Source organism: Rhinolophus hipposideros (genome assembly GCF_964194185.1).
Source record: "Rhinolophus hipposideros genome assembly, chromosome: 23".
NCBI classification, from domain to species: domain Eukaryota; kingdom Metazoa; phylum Chordata; class Mammalia; order Chiroptera; family Rhinolophidae; genus Rhinolophus; species Rhinolophus hipposideros.
The window spans coordinates 13,835,209-13,855,020 of record NC_138069.1 but is presented as its reverse complement, the minus strand read 5'-3'; the positions used below and the strand labels follow the sequence as shown (position 1 = coordinate 13,855,020).

At 40.9% G+C, this 19,812-nt stretch overlaps 2 protein-coding genes across 7 annotated transcripts in view; both read left to right on the top strand.

The window, feature by feature from the left end:
- The window catches only part of KLHL3 (kelch like family member 3), a 250,916-nt gene that overhangs the window by 107,152 nt on the left and 123,952 nt on the right, over positions 1-19,812 (top strand). The window lies entirely within an intron of this gene.
- On the top strand, positions 15,771-18,817 carry HNRNPA0 (heterogeneous nuclear ribonucleoprotein A0). The gene has a single exon (XM_081035463.1). The coding sequence runs from the start codon at positions 16,345-16,347 to the stop codon at positions 17,263-17,265; it is 921 nt and encodes a 306-aa protein (XP_080891589.1). The 5' UTR covers positions 15,771-16,344; the 3' UTR covers positions 17,266-18,817.

The following is a 19,812-nucleotide window of genomic DNA, read 5'->3' as shown; positions in this document are numbered from 1 at the left end:
CTGACTCAAAGAAAACTGTGAGATAAATATTTGTTGTTTCAAGCTGCTGCTAAGTTTGGGGGTAATTTGTCATAAGTAAGTAATACAGATCTTGGTACTTGGAGATGGGATTTCTCTATAACAAAGACCTAAAAATGTGGGAGTGGTTTTTGGAACCAAGCGGTCAACAGAAGCTGGTAGGACTTTGAGGAGAATGTGAGAGAAAAGTTGAAGAGTCTTGAAGAATCTGTTAGAAGCCTCATGGCATTTCAGAAGACTGTGGGTGAAGGCTTAAAGGGAAATGAGGAAAATATTAGTGGAAACTGAAGGAAAGAGGACCCTTTTTATGTACAGGCAGAGAGTTTAGCAACATTGTCTGTTGTATTAATGTAGAAAGTAGCAAATGTACATAAAGAAGTGGGTGATTTCACTAAGGAAATTTCCAGGCTGAATGTTGAAGATGCCACCTGGTTTCTTCTTGCTGCTTATAGTAAAATGTTGAGAGGAGAGAGAGATGTTATAGGAAAGATGGTTAAACACAAAGGATCCAGGACTTACTGGTGTTAAAAATCCGGGATCTCCAAAAAGCAAATGATATTAAATTAAAGAACTGGCTTCTGGGCAGAGATCAAGTCCAGGAAACTGTGATCTAATGTGAAACATGATCTAATGAGCTAAGTTTTGGGGGTAACTTTATTATACAGCAGTATAATAAGATTATACTATTTATAATTGATAAAGATTATAAGATTTATAATTGATAAATCTTTTTGTCCTTATCCTAAGTTGATCACCTTGCTTCAGGCCTCATGGAAAAAATAGCAGCTCCTCCCTCATTTCCCTAACACTATCTACAGCCTACTGACACCTGTGCCCTGGCTCTCTGCCTTCTCCTCTGTTGAAATGAATGCATGCCAGCCTTCCATTTATGCTTTTTAAACATCTCTTTTTCAAGGACTTTGATTCAACAATGAACATTTTCTTTCATCATCAGTTTCTCCCTCCATATCAATTCATTCTTACCGAACATGCCCTGTTATCTCCCATCTTACCAAAAAATGACCCTCCCTTTATTCGTATCTCTCTGTAGTCATTGCCCCATTTCTCTGCAACCCTTTAAAATAATACTGCTTTGACTCTGCTTCCTCACTTCGCATTCCCTCGCAGTCCACCCGATTTGCCGCCTGTCTCCATCACTCCACTAAACATCTGTCAAAGTCACAAATGACCTTCATGCTACCCAATTCAGTGGCCTCTATTCTAATCTTAGCTGATCTCTCAAAAGTATTTGTTTTAGGCGACCTCTCCCTCATTTGTTTAAATGGCTCTATTGAAATGTAATTTACATACCATGCTATTCACCTATTTCAATTGTATAATTCAGTGTTTTTAGTGTGTGTATTCACAGGGTTATGCAACCATCACCACAATCTAATATTAGAACATTTTCGTGCCCCCCTAAAAGAAACCCAGTACCCATTAGCAGTCACTCCTCATTTCCCCCTCTTTTGCTGTTCCAGCTATAGGCAACCTTTAATCTACTTTCTGTTTCTATAGATTTTGTCTGTTCTGGACATTTCATATAAATGGTCATACAACATGTGGCCTTTTGTGTCTGACTTCTTTTACTTAGCAAAATGTTTTCAAGGTTCATCCATGTTGTGCCATGTATCAGTACTTTGTTCCTTTTTATTGCCAAATAATATTCCATTGTATGAATATGCCACATTTTATGAATGGGTAACATTCATTGGTTGATAGACATTTAGGTTGTTTCCATTTTGGGGTTCTTATGAATAATGCTGCTCTGAACATTTGTGGCCAAGTTTTTATGTGGATATATGTTTTCATTTCTCTTGAGTTTATACAAGGGGTGGGATTTCAGGGTCATATGGTAACTCTATGCTTAACCTTTTAAAGAACAACCAGACTGTTTTCCAAAGTGGCCGCACCATTTTACATTCCTACCAGCAATGTACGAATTAATACTAATACTTGTTGTTGCTTATCTTTTTTATTATATCAATTTGCTACCAACTGAATATTTTTGTCCTCCCCCAAATTCATATGTGGGAGCCTAACTCCCAATGTGATGATATTTGGTGGTGGGACCTTTGGGAGATAATTAGTGTTATATAGGTCATGAGAATAGAGCCCCCATGGTGGAATTGGTGCCCTTGTAAGGGCATTAAGAGATTGGAGCTCTCTCTGTTTCAGCCATGTGAGGATACAGGGAAAAGGCTGTACACCAAGAAGAGGGCCTCACCCAACCATGCTGGCAGCCCAGTCTCAGACGTCTAGCCTCCAGAACTGTAAATAAACAATAAACAATATTTATTGTGTAAGCCACAGTTTATAGTATTCTGTTATAGCAGCCCTCATTCTTTTTTTTTTTAATTCAAGTTTATTGGGGTGACAACTGTTAGTGAAGTTACGTAGATTTGAGGTGAACAATTCTGTAATGCATCATCTATATCTCACATTATCTATATCATCTATACATTATCTATGTATATTATATATATGTCTATATGTTATCTATATCTCACATTAGGTGTGAGTTCCAGAGGCAGTTCTCCTTCCATCACCATATATTTGAACAGCCCTCATTCTTGAAACACTTGTTTGGTTTGACTTCCAAGACATCACACTGTCCTGGTTTTGCTTCTACCTCATTTGCTGCTCTTTCTCAGCCTTATTTGTGTGTTTACCTCATCTTCTGCCTCTTTATTCTCCTTTTCTTCCACTAACCTTCTAAGTATTGGAGTACCTAGGGCTCTGTCTTAAGATATCTGTTTGTCTGCACACTCTTGCTATGTAATCTTGTCTCATGTCTACTGTGTGCAAATTACTTCCAAATTTTATTTTTAGCCCTGACGCTTCCCTGATCTTCAGACCCCTATATCCATTTGCTTATTTAACTCTTGTTAGATATCTACTAGAGATTTCAGACATAACATGACAAAACCGAACTCAGGATTTTCACCCGCAGTCCTGCCTCCTCTCTCACTCTCCCATATTTCAGTAAATGGAATTGCTATCCTACCAGTTGCTCAATTTAGGAGCCTGTGAGCCATTCTCGGGGACTTGCGTTTTCTTACACTCTAGACCAGGGGTGTCCAAACTTTTTTCAACGGTTTTCACCAAGGGCCATATGTGGTAAAATACACAAACAGCCGGGCCAGTCACTCAAGGTGAAGTACGTATTGCCTCACCTGGTTTATTTAAGTAAACTAAATATGTTTTTGGAATTTGCTGCAGGCCAATTAAAAATGGATTGCGGGCTGCAGTTTGGACACCCCTGCTCTAGACCAAATCTATCAGCACGTTACTTTTGACTCTGCCGCCCCAATGTATTTGGATTCATCCACTTCTTCTCATGTTTCCTACTACCAGACGTGTCCCAGACATTCTCTTCTCCCTGGTCTACTACAGTAGACCCCTACTGGTTTTCCTGATTCTGTTCCTTGAGATTTGGAACAGGCCTGTGTCTTCTTGTTCAGGACTGTATTTCTAGAACTTAGCTGGGTACCTGGTAGACACTCTGTAAACATTTTTTAAAAAATTGTTTTATTGAGATAATTGACATAATAACATTGTATTAGTTTTAGGGGTACAACATAATGATTTGGTATATGTATATATTGCAAAATGATTACCATAATAAATTTAACATCCATCACCACAGTTACATTTTTTTTCTTGTGATGAGAACTTTTAAGATCTACTCTCTTAGCAACTTTCAAATCTGCAATATAATATTGTTAACTGTAGTCACCATGCTGTACATTACATCTCCAGGACTTATTAGTTATCCTATGACTGGACGGTTGTACCTTCACCTGTTTCACCCACTCCCCTGGCCCACCCCAGCTTCCCATGTCAGGGGACCACTAATCTGTTCTATCTATGAGTTCATTTTTTTTCTTGTTAAATTCCACATATAAGTGAGATTATCAGTGTTTCTTTTTCTCTGTCTGACTTATTTCACTTAATATAATGCTCTCAAGGTCCATCTATGTTGTCTCAAGTGGCATGACTTTCTTCTTTTTTAATGGCTGAAAAATACTCCACTGTTTCCATATACCACACTTTCTTTATTCATTCATCCATTGACCTACAACTTAGTTTTCCATAGTGGCTGCACCAATTTACACTCCCACCAACAGTGCACAGGGGTTTTTTTTCTCCACGTGTTTGCCAACACTTATTTTTTATCTTTTTGACAATAGACATCCTAATGGGTGTGAGGTGCTGTCTCCCTGTGGTTTTGATTTGCATTTCCCTGATGATTAGTGATGTGGAGCATCTTTATGTACCTGATGGCCCTCTGTATGTCTTCTTTGGAAGAATGTTTATTCAGGTCCTCTGCCCATTTTAAAATTGGATTGTTTGGTTTTCTTTTATTCCTATTGAGTTGTAAAGTATTTTATTTATTTTGGATATTTATCATATACATGATTTTCCAACGTTTTCTTCTATTCTATAAGTTGCCTTTCATTGTTGATGGTTTCCTTTTCTATGCAGAAGCTTTTTAGTTAGATGTAGTCCCTACTTGTTTATTTTTGCTTTTGGTCTCAAATTCCAAGAATCATTGCCAAGACTGATGTCAGGGAACTTACCCTATGCTTTCTCCTAGGAGTTTTATGGTTTCAGGTCTTATGATCAGGTCTTGAATCCATTTTGAGTTAATTTTTTGTGTGATGTAAGATAGTGGTCCAGTTTCATTCTTTGCATGTGGCTGTCCAATTTTCTCAACACCACTTATTGAAGAAACTGTCCTTTCCCTTTTGTGTATTCTTGACTCCTTTGTCATAAATTGACTGACCATTTATGCATGAATTTATTTCTGGCCGCTCTGTTCCATTGGTCTATGTGTCTGTTTTTATGTCAATAGCATACTGTTTTGATTACTATAGCTTTGTAATACAGTTTGAAATCAGGGAGCATGATGCCTCCAGCTTTTTTTCTTCTTTCTGAAGATTGCTGTGGCTATTCAGGGTCTTTTGTGGTTTAATATATATTTTAGGATTGTTTGTTATATTTCTGTAACATATACCGTTGGAATTTTGCTAGGGATTTCATTAATTGTAGATTGCTTTGAGTGGTATGGCTATTTTAACAATATTAATTGTTCCAGTCTATGAGCATGGTATGTCTTTCTATTTATTTGTGCCTTTCAGTCTCTTTCATCAGTGGCTTATAGTTTTCAGTGTATTGGTCTTTCACCTCCTTGGTTAAATTTATTCATAGGTTATTTTATTTTTTTGATGCAGTTGTAAATGGGATTGTTTTCTTAATTTCTCTTTCTAAATATTTGTTAATTCAATGAATGAATGCATGAATGATTTTGAACTCACTTTCAAGCTGAATTCTGAATCAGGATAAGACTTATTTAGACAACGAGAGGAAGAAAAAGGAGCCAGAAGTATCCAAGCAATGTGTTTTAAACGGATTATAGGCATGCAGGAACGGTGAACCCCCTCAGCCCTTGATGTACTCAGGTACAACCTGGGGATAGCACCAGGAGCATCCCTTGGCTGAAGTCCTCAGAGGGCATTCACGATGGGGCGGTGTGTGATCACAGCCCTGCAAATAGCAAATACTTTGAAGGACAGCTGGCATTTGCTGCTCCACCGCAAGGTGCTCAGTGCATCCCAAGTAAGTCATCTCCCAGCTGGACATCTGTTTTAGGAGCCAGCTGTTGCTTATGGAGGACAAGGGCGAGTGCGGTCAATGGGACACATAGAGATGCAGGAGCACCGTGAGTGTAGTGTATAGCTGGTCTGGAGGATGAAGCAGAGGAGCTGGGCGGGGCTGCCTGGAGGGTACAGTGTGGGCCACTAGCTCTGTGTATACACACACACACACGCACACACACACACACACACGCACACACACACGCACACACACACACACGGGGCCAAAAATATGTATACACATTTTAAGAAAGGAAAACTGCATTAAAATTGTAATACTCAATATATACCAATAACAAAAGATTAACACAAGTCACATTTGACTTCTGCAATTACAAGAGGTGCTCAAAGTGGTTACCATCAGCGTCTAGACACTTCTGATTACAGCAAACTGCTTTTTGAGCAATGTTGACCAGTGTCCACTTGTACGCATTTTTTTGGCACCTCTGGTGTGTGTGTGTGTATGAATGTGTGTGTGTATATATATGTGTGTGTATGTGTATATATGTATATACATACATACATCTACATATATATATATATATATATATAGATATATACACATTATACACAATATATATTAGGTATTATATATAGTATATATACATACATATATGTATAAAATACTTCTGTTTCTGAAGCTGAGATACACTTTTGGTGGGATCTCAGGGTAACTAGAAGGTAACTATTATAGTATAGACTACAAATAAAACTTTTTCATTATTTTAGAATTCTTGATAGTGAAAAGCTTGATTGAATTTGAAATCCTTTTACATTAGCACAGGAAATCTTCCCTACCACTCTTCTCCTGTCAGCAGTCTCCACCCACTGGACTTCTTTCTTCCTTGGAACCTTTACACTAGCTGTTCCCTCCGCCTGGAATGTTTTCAATTGCCAATAAATGAAAAGGCAGAGGTATTAGATTCTTTAAGTATAATTTCAGTTGTGGTTCTTTTTAGAATAGTTAGAAAAACTATTTAAAATTTTCATTCTTCTACCCATGAACACAGTTTCTTGAGGATGGTGGATGTCAAAAGTTGAAGAGATTATCATTAAAAAACATCTTGATCAGGAATTGCATAGGGGCATTCCAATTATAAAACCAGTTTCTCCCTTCTTCCCTTCCTTCCTCCCTCCCTTCCAAAATAATGCAATAAAAAAACCATTAGGTAGGGCTGGGCAAGGTAGGTATCTGCATTGAAGTATGGGGTGGGGTGGGGGGGCAGGCTGCCTGGCGTGGGGTGGAGTGAGAGGGTGGCTATTAAGGGGAGGGTGGTAGCAGCCTGTATGGTTGTTGGGAGCTTGAGAGAGGTGAGGAGATTTTCTGTACAAGATGGTGATGACAGTGGCAGCCTGCCACTGGGTTGTTACAGCATGAGTGAGGTGAAGAGGGCGTCTAAGTTGGAAGTGGACTTGGTAGCTCAGTGATGAATGTTGGATCCTGCCGGTGAGGAGGGTGCTTGCTGACCTGGACGTGTCACAGCTTGATTGGGGTGGGGAAGGAATCTGTGCACAAGGCTTGTGCTGGCCTGGCATGGGGTACTAACGCCCAGCTGGATGAGGAGGGCAGCTGTTAGATTGGTGCGAAAGTCATTGCGGTTTTTGCAATTATTTTTAACCTTTTAAATCACAATGACTTTTACACCAACCTAATACATATGGGGCCTGTGGCAGCAGGGAAGGGCCAGCACTGTTTGAGGCTGAACAGAGGAAGGAGGACAACTTTGTGAGAAGGTGGTAGGCAGGACAGAAAACTGATTACACAGCATTGAACTAACAAGTAAATATATTGAGAATAATGGGAACCAGCTTCTTCACTGTCAAAGAAAAGAGTTATAAATATGGAAAAGGAAAAAAAACTAGAATGAACTCTGTGGTATTGGATTGGAATTGGAGGTAGTGGTGTGAACTCAGGGTCTGATAGATAGATGTAGAAATAAATGTAGGTACAAATGCATGGATTATATAGATGTATGTGTATACGTAATGTACCATTTGTATGTATATATACATATATTCTCTATCTCTGTCTGGGAGCAGCAATGGACACATCATAGCTCATATCTTGGTTTCTAAGTACCATTGTCCACTAAAAGGAACCAAGACTCCTTGGAAAAATAGCTGATTCCAGGGCAGGGCAGTGAAAGTCCAAGATGAGCCTGAAATACCTTGTTAGGTGGGAAAGTCAAAAGTGTTGAAAGAATTATGGGGACGTGTCCAAAGAACACAGAAGTAAGCTTGAATGAGTTCCCAGTGGCCAAATCTGGGATAATTAGAGCATCAAAATAATGATAATAGCAGATTACAACCCATTGAATAAAATAGGAGTCCCTGAGTCAATGTTCACATAAAGAAATGAATAATCGGGGGAAAGAGAATTAATAAAGATAGAAGGAATAATTGTTAGAAAATCACCATTTCAAAAACATTACAGTTATAATGAATTCAGCCACGAAGCATCAATGAATATTAAAAACTAGTGGATGAAAGTTTGATGGGGAAAGATACATTATAGTCTTAAAATAACTATGACAGAATAGTAGTTACAAAAGGAGAAAATCCAACTTTATAGTGGAGAAATCTAGTAGACACGACCTTAATCAAGTGATCAAAGTTAACATAACCAGTAATGAGACAAATAGAAATTATGTGTCACCTGGTACGATGCAATGTCACTTTAGTGACATTCCTGCCAAAAGTACATAATTTTAATTTAATGATGAAGAAATATCAGACAAATCCAAATTGAGGGATATTATACAAAATAACTGATCTTACAATCTTCAAAAGAGTCAAGTTCATCAAAGTCAAGGAAAGACTGATGTACTATGATAGGTTGAAGGAGACTAAAGAGACGTGACAACCAAATGCAACGTATGACCCTGGACTAGATCCTTTTGCGTTACTGGGATAACTGTCAAAACTTGAATAGGGCTAGTGGATTAGTTGATGGTAATGGATCAGTGTTAATTTCCTGATTGTGATGGCTGTATTGTGGTTATGTAGGAGAATATTCTTGCTTGTAGAAATTATACACTAAAGTTTTAGTGTGGGCATTGGGGCATCATGATGACAATTAACTCTCAACTGTTTCAGGAAAAAAGTTACTTGTACTATTATTCTTGCAACCTTTTAGTTTGGAATTATTTCAAAATAGAAAATGTTATATTTAAATGAGCAAACTCAAGTTTCTCATTGGTAGCTTATTAAATATCTTTTCTATTGAATTTTTTTCAACAAGGCTCTTACAGATAACCCCAAATTCTTTGCAGTTTATCCCTGTGTTTTGTACAAATATTTTTTGTTTGCACCATAATATGAAAAAGGCTATGAAACATTATTTTAGGCAGAGGGAGTCACAGAAGCAAAGGCCTGGAGCTCAGAAAGCATGACTTTAGGAGAACTGCAAGAAGTGAAGCATGTCTGGAAAGTGTGGAATTAATGATGAGGCAGCTGTCGAGGGGAAAGACATCCAACAACTTCAGCTGGATGGTGGTGCCATTCACTGACATCGGGGACGTATGGTAATTCACTTCTATGGTCCTGATGCTGATAATCAAGAGCGTAACGTTAGCAAGGATGCCCCCCAACTGGTATAGACAATCATTTGTCTAGAAACTGCCCGAGGATGCTTCTTGACCTCAGAGTTCAATCAGAAATTGCCCTAAACTTGTGCCTGTCGGAGGCACTCCTTAGAAACATGAAGAGGGATGGAGAAGGTGGCCTCCGTTATATTTACTTTCAAGTAATTTAGCAAAAAGCACACCTTATCACGGACACATGTGATAGGATAATTTATTGAAATATTAATTTGCCTTTTCTTCTGTTTTCCTGCCCTATTCTAAGAATACATTTCTACTTTCTTTCCTTGAACTGTTGTTCAGCCAGGACCGAAGTAGGACAATGGCGTTTTATTTTTTTAAAGCCTAAAGTCACTGAAGGACTTCTATTAGGTGGTCCCATAGAAGAGGGGAAAGAGGCAAGAGCCCAGCAGGGAGAGTCTACTATGGAGACCTCAGAGATTTTGGGGGGAGGGTGGGCTTCGTGGAGTTTGCAGGGATCAGGATCCACTCCCCCTGTGCTTCTCCCTTGTACCTTCCTGGGGATGTGGCCTGTTCTGTGTGGAATGGCTTTGTGGTACAGTGGGAACTTGAACCTTTGGTGTTGGGCTTCCTAGCCATGGTAAGGAGCCCCAGCTCAAGCTGGGAGGTAAATTTCAGGAAGCAGCTGAGCCAGTTTTCTGCAAGGGACTCTGTGTCTTGGACAAAGAGTCTATAAACAGTGACAAATCTGGGCCAAAGATCAGAGGGCTGTCCCTGAATATCCTGGACTGTGTCAAACCTGAAGTCTTTGCCCTACAGGTGGGACTTGACCCCTGTATTGACTGAAGTTAAATTTTCATCAACCTGAATGGTGGCTCATGATGAGATTTAATTTAGTAATAGAAAAAGAACATGACATTTACTTCACCTAAATTATGAAGTAGCTTTCATACTCACCATCTACATTTATAGCTCTCAAGATATGGAAGAAATTACACATGAAAAAACTTTTTTTAAGAAGAATTCAGCATATGTATTAAATTGTGCCTTTTCAGTGAAAACACTGAGATATTTCAGTTTGATATATGCCTCCAGAAATTACTGCCAGATGAACTCAGGATGCCTCAACAAGCTTGTTTTTTCATTATTCTCTCTAATCCAGAAGCTGAACTGGTGGAAGGGAAGGAACAAGCTAGTCTGACATTTGGTAGACATAGGTACCTTTCTGTTCTCTACCCTTTCCCAGTGCTCCCTTAGCTGACTTGGGGCTGAGAGCAGGTCTAGGGTGAATACCAGTTTAATTCCAGTTTTCTTGCAGCTTTATCTTCTAGTTGCAAAATCTCATTCAAATACCCAGACCTCATATTTCCTATAATCTCAATTTCAGCCATGAGAAATTGAGCCCTGAGCCTTACTTTGTGAAAAGCTGTCAGTAGACTTTGGATAAATGATGACTAAAAGGATAGAATGATGACCCAAGTCCTGTTTTAACAATGTTTTTTATTTTCTGTGTTGGAAGCCTATACAGAAACTACATGAGCAGGAGTGTTATGGGCTAAGTCATGTGTAAAGTGGCTAGTTGATCACAGATTAGATGGAGGTTACTACTTGTGTGGGCCCAGGCATATCATTTCAACTCTCTGGGCCATATCTGTCACATGAAAGTTTTGGACTGGATGACCAATAATGGGTCTCTCTATGCTGTATTCTTATGATTCTAGAATGCAGGGTAAGAAAATTCTTTTAAAATTGAAATACAGGGTGATAAGGAGCCTTATCTACAGTAAATGCTTAGATATAAAGGGGCTTATTTTTGGTGAAACTTTTGAATGTGCCAGTAAGGTCAATGCTATGATTTTACAAAACCATGCTCAAAACCTTGCAATAAAACTTAGAAAATGTATTAGTATATATTTTGGATACAGTGGATAATCATATCAGAGCTTGGTGAAAAATAAATCTCCCCAAAACAATGATGGGAATTAGCAAATTATTAGAATTTGAACTGAATTATATACAATTTAATCCTTGAAAGAAACCCATTTAATTAATACTGATGAATGAAAAGTGCTTCATATATTATTTCAGAAGGTGGAAATTAGATCATATTTAGAATCATGGGAAGCAAAGTAAAATAGATTTTAGGTAAATTAGGGTGTGCACAAGCCAACCCAAACAAATCATATATATATATATACTGAGAGATTTCAGCCAGTGATTATCTTATGGAACAGGTTCCTGAAGGAGCATATGATTCTTGGTTTTATAGCTGCTTATCATCATTACACTGTTGCTCATACAAATCTTGGCTAATTTTCATTTTCTCCATTGTTTTTCTCCTAGTTTTAGTGGAAAAAAAGATGTGTGTAATTTTCTTTCTCTTTCTCTAATAATGTGCTGAAATTATGATAAAGATCATTTAACTAAAAATGGTTAGATCCTGAATGATCCAGAAAGGCTTTATATATAATCTGAACTCCACGAACAACTACAACTAAATGCCACTCTTGCAGCTTGCTGAGTAGACTAACCTGTTCTTTGCTCTGTTCAGTATGTACTTAGAAATGAAGAAGGACCAGATTCTTTTTTTTTTTTAATTAAAGTTTATAGGGGTGACAATTGTTAGTAAAGTTACATAGATTTCAGGTATACAATTCTGTATTACATCATCTATAAATCACATTGTGTGTTCACACCCAGAGTCGGTTCTCCTTCCATCACCATATATTTGATCCCCTTTACCCTCATCTACAACCCCAAGACCAGATTCTTAAGGACTCAAAGTGTATGTGGTAGCATGAATATTGATTGCTTCACTCACAGGTCTGAGTATAGAACACTTCATAAATGAAATCTCACTCTTGGAGTTGCCACTCTTTAGGTTGACGGAAATTTGATCTCAATCAATGAAAACTATTTTCCTTTTCTGTATAAGTTAGGAAGAGAAGCTTTTTAAGTTGTTATTCACATACCCAGCTATACTACAAGCTGAAACTAAAGTTGAAAACGGACTTAATAGATAAGATTAAAAAATTGATTTTCACATTGATCTAGCACATACCTCATGGAGAGGAAAATATTCAGTATAAAATTTGCTGAAGGAAATATTCAAAAATGTTTGAAGTTCTTACTGGACTGAGTAAAAACAATGCACTAAAATATAAATGTCTGGGTAATATAAATAAAATCATAAAATTCAAAACCAAAAGTTAAATAATTTATTTAATTTTGAGGAATATAGTTCTGTAACCTTGTTATGGAATTTACAGGTAAATCACTAAATCTAGTGTAATCTTGCCTAGAGAAATCCAGGCAGCTTTACAGATGTGTATAGGCAGCTTTACATGTACAAATGAATGAGGTCTTATACCCCAAATGTAGACACTGAAAACACTTCTTTTCTAGGTGGATATGTTAGGATATGTTAGATTGCTAGGACTGCCATAATAAAGTACCACAGACTGGGTGACTTAAACAACAGAAATTTATTTTCTGAGTTCAGGAGTCTCAGAGACCAAGATCAAGGTGCCAGCAGGATTGGTTTCTTCCGAGATCTCTCCTTAGTTTGCAAATGGCCACCCTCTTGCTGTCTCTTCACATGGTCATCCCTCTATGTACATGTGCCCCTAGTGTTTCATCCTCTTCTTGTAAGGACACCAGTCCTATTGGATTAGGGCCACACCCTAATATTCTCATTTTAAGTTAATCACCTCTTTAAAGATCTTATCTTCAATTATAGTTACACTCATTCATACTGGGGGCTAGGGCTTCAACATATGAATTTTGGGGTTGGAGTACACACAGTTCAGTCCATAATAGAACCTTACTGCAAAAAGACATTCTTGGGTGTTATAAAAAGTTGACTTAAAAAGAAAATCAAAGTTGTTGCTTTCTGGAAATATAGCTGGCCATAGTTTTCCTTTTCTTTCTCAGTTTATTCTTTTTCCCTTTCTCCGGTTTTGTTTTTCTAGGTGTAATTTAGGTACAATAAAATACACTCTTTTTAGTGTGCAGTTCTGTGAGTTGTTTAACCACCACATTCAATGAGGTTTTTGTAATCAAGCTTAAAGGAGGGATGGAAACCAAAGGTTGTCTAAATTTCAGTTATAGTGAAAAAAAGAAATTTTTTTTTGAAGGCTGATGCACTTCTAAGCAAGGTAAAGCTGAGATACAAACTCAAGCAATGATTTAAAATGTAAAGTAGAAAGAAAAAGTTTGTGTCCCTGAATGATCTGAGAGGTAGGAAAATGACTGCATCATTTAAGTATTTACATAACAACTCCTTATTCACCATCCCTACCTTTGCCAATCTAATTAATCTCTTGAAAAGAGTCTAACACCCAATTATCTTGCATTTATCCTGGCTTCTTGACTGTCTCTCAAACATGCTTGTGTTGTCTCCCATCATCCCTACGCCCCTTCTATATGTAAGGGTTGTACCAGACATATGCCTCTATGAAGCTTGCCTAGTCAAAAGAAATTAAACCCATAATGGATTCCCAATTCGGTGGCATGATTATTTTAGAACAAGGTAGGAGAAAACTGTTACTTTAGAATTTGCAGTGTAGATGGGAAAATAAGCCATGGTCTTATTCTCTTTCCTTCAGAAATTCATCATTTACTGTTTTATGGATGACTCTAAAATATATAAGGTCTAATCTCTCATATGAGTCTTTGGGCATTCCAGAAAAACAATTTCCCATGAATACCAGTGTCACCTTAAAAATTAACAACTATATTCATCATCTTCCCCACTCCCTCCAAAATAGTTTCTTAGATTTTTTAGTTCTACCATTGCTGCAATTTTAGGCTTCCAGATTTCAATTACTAGAATGCTTTTATTTCCCTCATTCTTTATCATCAATCAATTAGCAAATCCTAACTTACATGACTTGTTTTTTGCAACAAGGTAATACCTTCCTCTTGTCTTCCCCCCTCCCCCCCCTCCCCGTCAATGGTACTTATGACTAACATTCTACGGTATCATTCTTATTTATTGTCTGCTTCTCCCCACTAGAATGTAGGCTCCATGATGGCATAGATTTTTGTCTATTGTTTATTGCCCTATTCCTGGCACCTGGTATTTGTTGAATAAACTGAGCACTTACTATGTGCCAGGCCCTGTGTGCTGTATTTATATGCAGACTATCATTTAATTTTTACGACACCTGGGAGGTGTTTTATTGTTCTGATTTTCAGATAATAAAACTGATTACGTTTTTAAAAAGATTAAGTGACTTGCCCAAAGTCACACAGTGAGTAGGTGATAGAGCCAGACTCTGGTGTATAAACCTTGTAGCCTGCCTTTGGAATAATCCTGAAACTTACTCTAAAATTGAAGACATTCCATAATGTCAAAGACCCTCAACTGATCTTACCTCTTACTGTCTTCTATCAACATTTTCCTGCACGGAACTGGCCCACCTACTGCCCCCTGAAACTTAGGTAAGCTTGGTTTCCTCTGGCTTTTGCTCAAACTCCATAGAAATCTTATGTAGCTTTTGACTCTGAAGTTCAGTGCAATTTCCCCCTTTCACAAACCGCTCCTGAAGGCCCCAGGACACAGTGAAGAGCTCTTCTGCAGTATTTACATGGTTTTGGGGGCCCTTGGTCACGTCAGGTCGCATCCCGTGTCCCACTTCATGGATCTTGCTGGGCACAAAGATTCATTAAATGGGAGCCATTGTAATTGTCTTGCACATTCCCACCTGAGTGAGGGTCTGTAAGGCAGTTAACGGGGTGTTTGTATGTAACGTTGGTGTTTGTATGTAATGTTGCTGTGGTATCCAACGCCTTTAAAAAGCTAACGTTTTAGTCGGGAAGGAAGCAACGCGGACATATGTAAACTAAACATATAAATAGATGTGTTCACTGAGATAAAATGAAAATGTCTTCTGTGGGAGCGAGCGCAGGGAGGCTGAAAAGGACGTCGCAGGAGGGCTTCACGGGTGGCCAAGGGGGGCCTCGTCTTAAGGCCTGGAGCGCTTTTGGCGCCCTGCCGTCCTCACGTTGCTTCTGGCTCCATTTTGCGCAGGGCCACGTGCCAGTGTTTTAGGTTAAGCGCGTCTGGGGCCCACTGTAAATGGCTAATAACCGCCGTCGCCGACTAGGCCTCTACCCTCCATCTTTGTGCGGACGGGAGGGGCGAGGACGCCAGGTGTAGCGGCCCGTTCGAAACGCGGCGGGTAAATCCAGGCCCCCAACCCCAACAGTCAAGTTTTCAAAAAGCCCGCGCGTGGCGCCCCGGGCCGCATCCGTTGGGAACGGGCCCCAGCGCGCCCCCGCTCGCCCCCACCCCCAACTCGGGGCGGGAGGAGGCCGCGGGTGGTAGGCAGGCGCCTGGCACACGGTGCGCCTGGGCCAGCGCGCTCCGGGGAGCGCGCCCGTCCAGCGGCTGCGGAAAACGGAAATGGGTGCCAGCGGATCGCAGTGATTGGCTAAACTGACATGTCTCTCAAGGGGCTGGCGCGAACGCCACTGCGGAGTTGGGCGAGGGGATACGGCAAGGGGAGGGGTAAAACCACTGGGAACAGCCGCGGTGCTGGGAGGAAGTGAATCGCGGAGGTGTGCAGAGGGCTGGGAGAGTGCCTCGTCACGGCACGCTGGAGAGCCCGGGAGTGAAAACGGGTCGGCAGAGACGCCGGCAGGAGCAGTGCAGGCCGAGGGCTGGACTAGGCCGCGGAGGGCGGCGAGGCCCGGACTGAGAGCGGCCCTGCGGCGCGGTAGGCGGGACTAAAGAGAGCGAGGCGGCGATTGGCGGGCAGCCTTGGGCTGCCGTACGTCGACGGTGACGCACGCCTCGGGGAGGGTGCGCGCGCGTTCAGCGGCCTCTTTGTGTGGTGCCCAGATACGGGAGCGGAGGTGGCGGTAGCGGTAGCGGCAGCGGCGGCCTTGGTTGTCTTCCAGTCTCCTCGGCTCGTCCTCTAGCCGGCACCTCTCCCCTTCCCTCCCCCTTCCTTTTCTCCTCCTTTCCTCCCCTTCCCTTTTTCCCTTCCCCGTCGGTAACCGGCGGTGACGGCTCCGGCAACGGCTGGGCCCAAGCTGTGAAGAGGCCTTAGCCTACGGTCACGGCGACGGCGAAACCTCGGAGCTCGCAGAGCGGGGGGAAGGCCCGGGCCGTAGAGATGGAGAATTCGCAGTTGTGTAAGCTGTTCATCGGCGGCCTCAACGTGCAGACGAGTGAGTCGGGCCTGCGCGGCCACTTTGAGGCCTTTGGGACTCTGACGGACTGCGTGGTGGTGGTGAACCCCCAGACCAAGCGCTCCCGTTGCTTTGGCTTCGTGACCTACTCCAATGTGGAGGAGGCCGATGCCGCCATGGCCGCCTCGCCCCACGCCGTGGACGGCAACACGGTGGAGCTGAAGCGGGCGGTGTCCCGGGAGGATTCGGCGCGGCCCGGTGCCCACGCCAAGGTTAAGAAGCTCTTTGTCGGGGGTCTGAAGGGAGACGTGGCCGAGGGCGACCTGATCGAGCACTTCTCGCAGTTCGGCGCCGTGGAAAAGGCCGAGATTATCGCCGACAAGCAGTCCGGCAAGAAGCGTGGCTTCGGCTTCGTGTATTTCCAGAATCACGACGCGGCAGACAAGGCCGCGGTGGTCAAGTTCCATCCGATCCAAGGCCATCGCGTGGAGGTGAAGAAGGCCGTCCCCAAGGAGGATATCCACTCCGGCGGCGGCGGAGGCGGGTCCCGGTCGTCCCGGGGCGGCCGAGGCGGCCGGGGTCGCGGCGGTGGTCGTGACCAGAACGGCCTGTCCAAAGGCGGCGGCGGCGGCTACAACAGCTACGGGGGTTACGGCGGCGGCGGCGGCGGCTACAATGCGTACGGCGGCGGCGGCGGCGGCGGCTCGTCCTACGGCGGGAGCGACTACGGTAACGGCTTCGGCGGTTTCGGCAGCTACAGCCAGCACCAGTCCTCCTACGGGCCCATGAAGAGCGGCGGCGGCGGCGGCGGCGGCGGAGGCAGCAGCTGGGGCGGTCGCAGTAACAGCGGACCTTACAGAGGCGGTTACGGCGGTGGGGGCGGTTACGGAGGCAGCTCCTTTTAAAAAATTTTTTTAAATGCCTGGGAGTGGCTATAGGGGTAGCTCTTTTCAACAGCCCAACTAGGGTCAACTCCTGAGTCCCTTCCTCTCCCGCCGCCTTCCCCATGTTGCCCTTGGGGGAGCCGCTTCTAAGGCTGCTTACCCTTGGGTGTGTTGCCCTATTTGCCTGCCACCTCTCTCGTCTCTCCCTCTGAAGATGGACTCGGCCCCACATACACATTTTTGTGTTACAGTCATTGATGGACTCTATTTTTTTATTATTACTTGGACTTTGGTCGTTTTTATACTAGCAAAACGTCTTGTTTTAATTTGTGTTTTTTTTGGGGGGAGGGAGTGAACTTGCTGATTCTGTAGCAAAACCTGGGGGGGGGGTTGAGGTGGGGGGTAGTTTACTTTGTTGTAAGGACTTGATACCTGGCTACAGCGTTTTCTACGAAATCTACTTGGATCCCATGCCTGAAATTTGGAAGCATATGTACAAAAATCATTTTTACGTTTTATTTTTAATAAATCATTGTGTTTGACCGTACATGTCTAACATCTTTTTTCTAGGATCCATTCCGTACCGTTTTAAGGGATATCAGTTGAAAATTTTTCGTGTTAATTCTTAATTTTTGATGTGTACTTAGAGAAACTTTTAAAAGGTCCTGTGGTTTTCTTTTCTGTTGCCCTGCTAGTGATGTTGAAATTTTTATCCCTTCACAGGCAAAACTTTTGAAATGGTGGATGTGGCTTTTTAAAATCTTCAAAGTTTCTGTGCATCCATCTCTTGTACTAAGCGATTTGCTTATCATGACATGATTAGTCACTTCTATGAGAATTCAAAGTATGTACTGTATAGTTCTAAAGAAATAGTTTGTGTTAAGCATGTATTTTCATTCATATAAACTGTTTTAAAAACTTTCAGATGGCCTAGTTTCATCCCTCTTATTGGTTTGTCTGTAATGAATCGTTATAAATAAGGGTTATATCTTACCCTCAAACTAAATGCATTTTTGTATTTTCAGAGCAGGTTTAAATGTTTTTTTTCCCTATAGCTGAACTGTCCTCATGGAAATCCTTTCCCCAACCTATGTAGCGCCATCTACTGGCTGAATGGCAGTATATGTGCAAAACAATTTGTTTAAAACTTGTTTTAGGACAATTTCATCAGATTAGAAGTTTTGCCATCAAAAATCTGTGCAGACTTCGGTTACACATTTACTTGTAACTAAGGTGGGCTTTACAGGAATATAATTAACAGTCCGTATCACAATTGCTCTTTCTATATGAGGTTTGAACATGTAAACTGCTATTCATAGCTTGGGCAGTGGCCCCAAATTGCTATGACAACTAATGAACCAGTTCGGTGTACTGGTATCTTAGGTGCAAGTTGTAAAGCAAACTATTTGTGTATTCTGCTTGGTTAAATGTATAGTTGTAGCCCTCTCATGCATTAGATTTCAAGTTGTTGTTTATAAAAAACGAAAACGATATAGGAGAAAATTGACTTCCTGGTTAGAAATACAGAATAGCAACGTTTATGGATATCACAAATAAAGAATTCAATTCTTTACATGATTGAGTGAGAGTATGTATAATCTGCTGGGTGGGTTCATAGTACCTATTAACCTAGTATATTTAATGTTACCGTAAAATAATTTGACTTGAATCTTGCAGTTGAAAGCCATATTAAGAATCGTTCTGAAGAGATTATTGGGCTTTAACAATATTTTAACACTGACCCTTTTTTAGTTCTTGTCATATATTTCTTGATTTTTTTTTTTTCTTCCTAATTTTGTTTTTTCCTAATTGCCAGGGCTCTACTTTCAAGAGGTAGGAAATAGGGTCAAGATTGCTAGGCTAGATTATGTCTACTCAGTCACTTTGACAAAAGACAACTGATGCTTGGTACAAATATCTCAATATACCTCTGATAAATGGGATAGATGTGTTTGCACATGAATAAACACAGTCAAATCTTTCGCTCTCAAGTGGCTCTACAGTTTCCTTAATGTTTGGTTTTTCACTTAGTGAAACATACATGTGGACTTTTTCATTTGGTAATTTGGGGGCCCTTTGGGATACAGAAAATGATATGCTTAAATTTTTATGATTGTCATTCTGTTTGCCTTTTACTCAGTTTTAGTGGGGAGATCTAGTTCTGGGTCAATTGTAATACACCAATTGATAAAGTTGTCATTTTGTATTCCCAACATAGACTTCTAAGAAGTTAAATGAATTCTGTAAAAGTGTTTACTCTTAATTAGAAAAGTGACTTAGTGTTCTATTCAAGGTATAGGAACATTTCATTGTCATGTATTTACAAATTTCTGTAACTTGGACTGATACTTAAGTATGTGAGTGCAAAGACAGTGGTATTTACTCTTTCCACAATTCCTCTTGTCGATTTTTATGCAAGCATTTTTGGCACGTGGGACATTTTTTTGGCAACCAGTTGTATGTTTTGACTTACCACCTGTAGAATTATTTGAACATTATTCAAATTTAAGAATTCATGGAGGTATATACAATCCAGTCAGTATTGAATACAGTTTGCCCCCTGCTTAA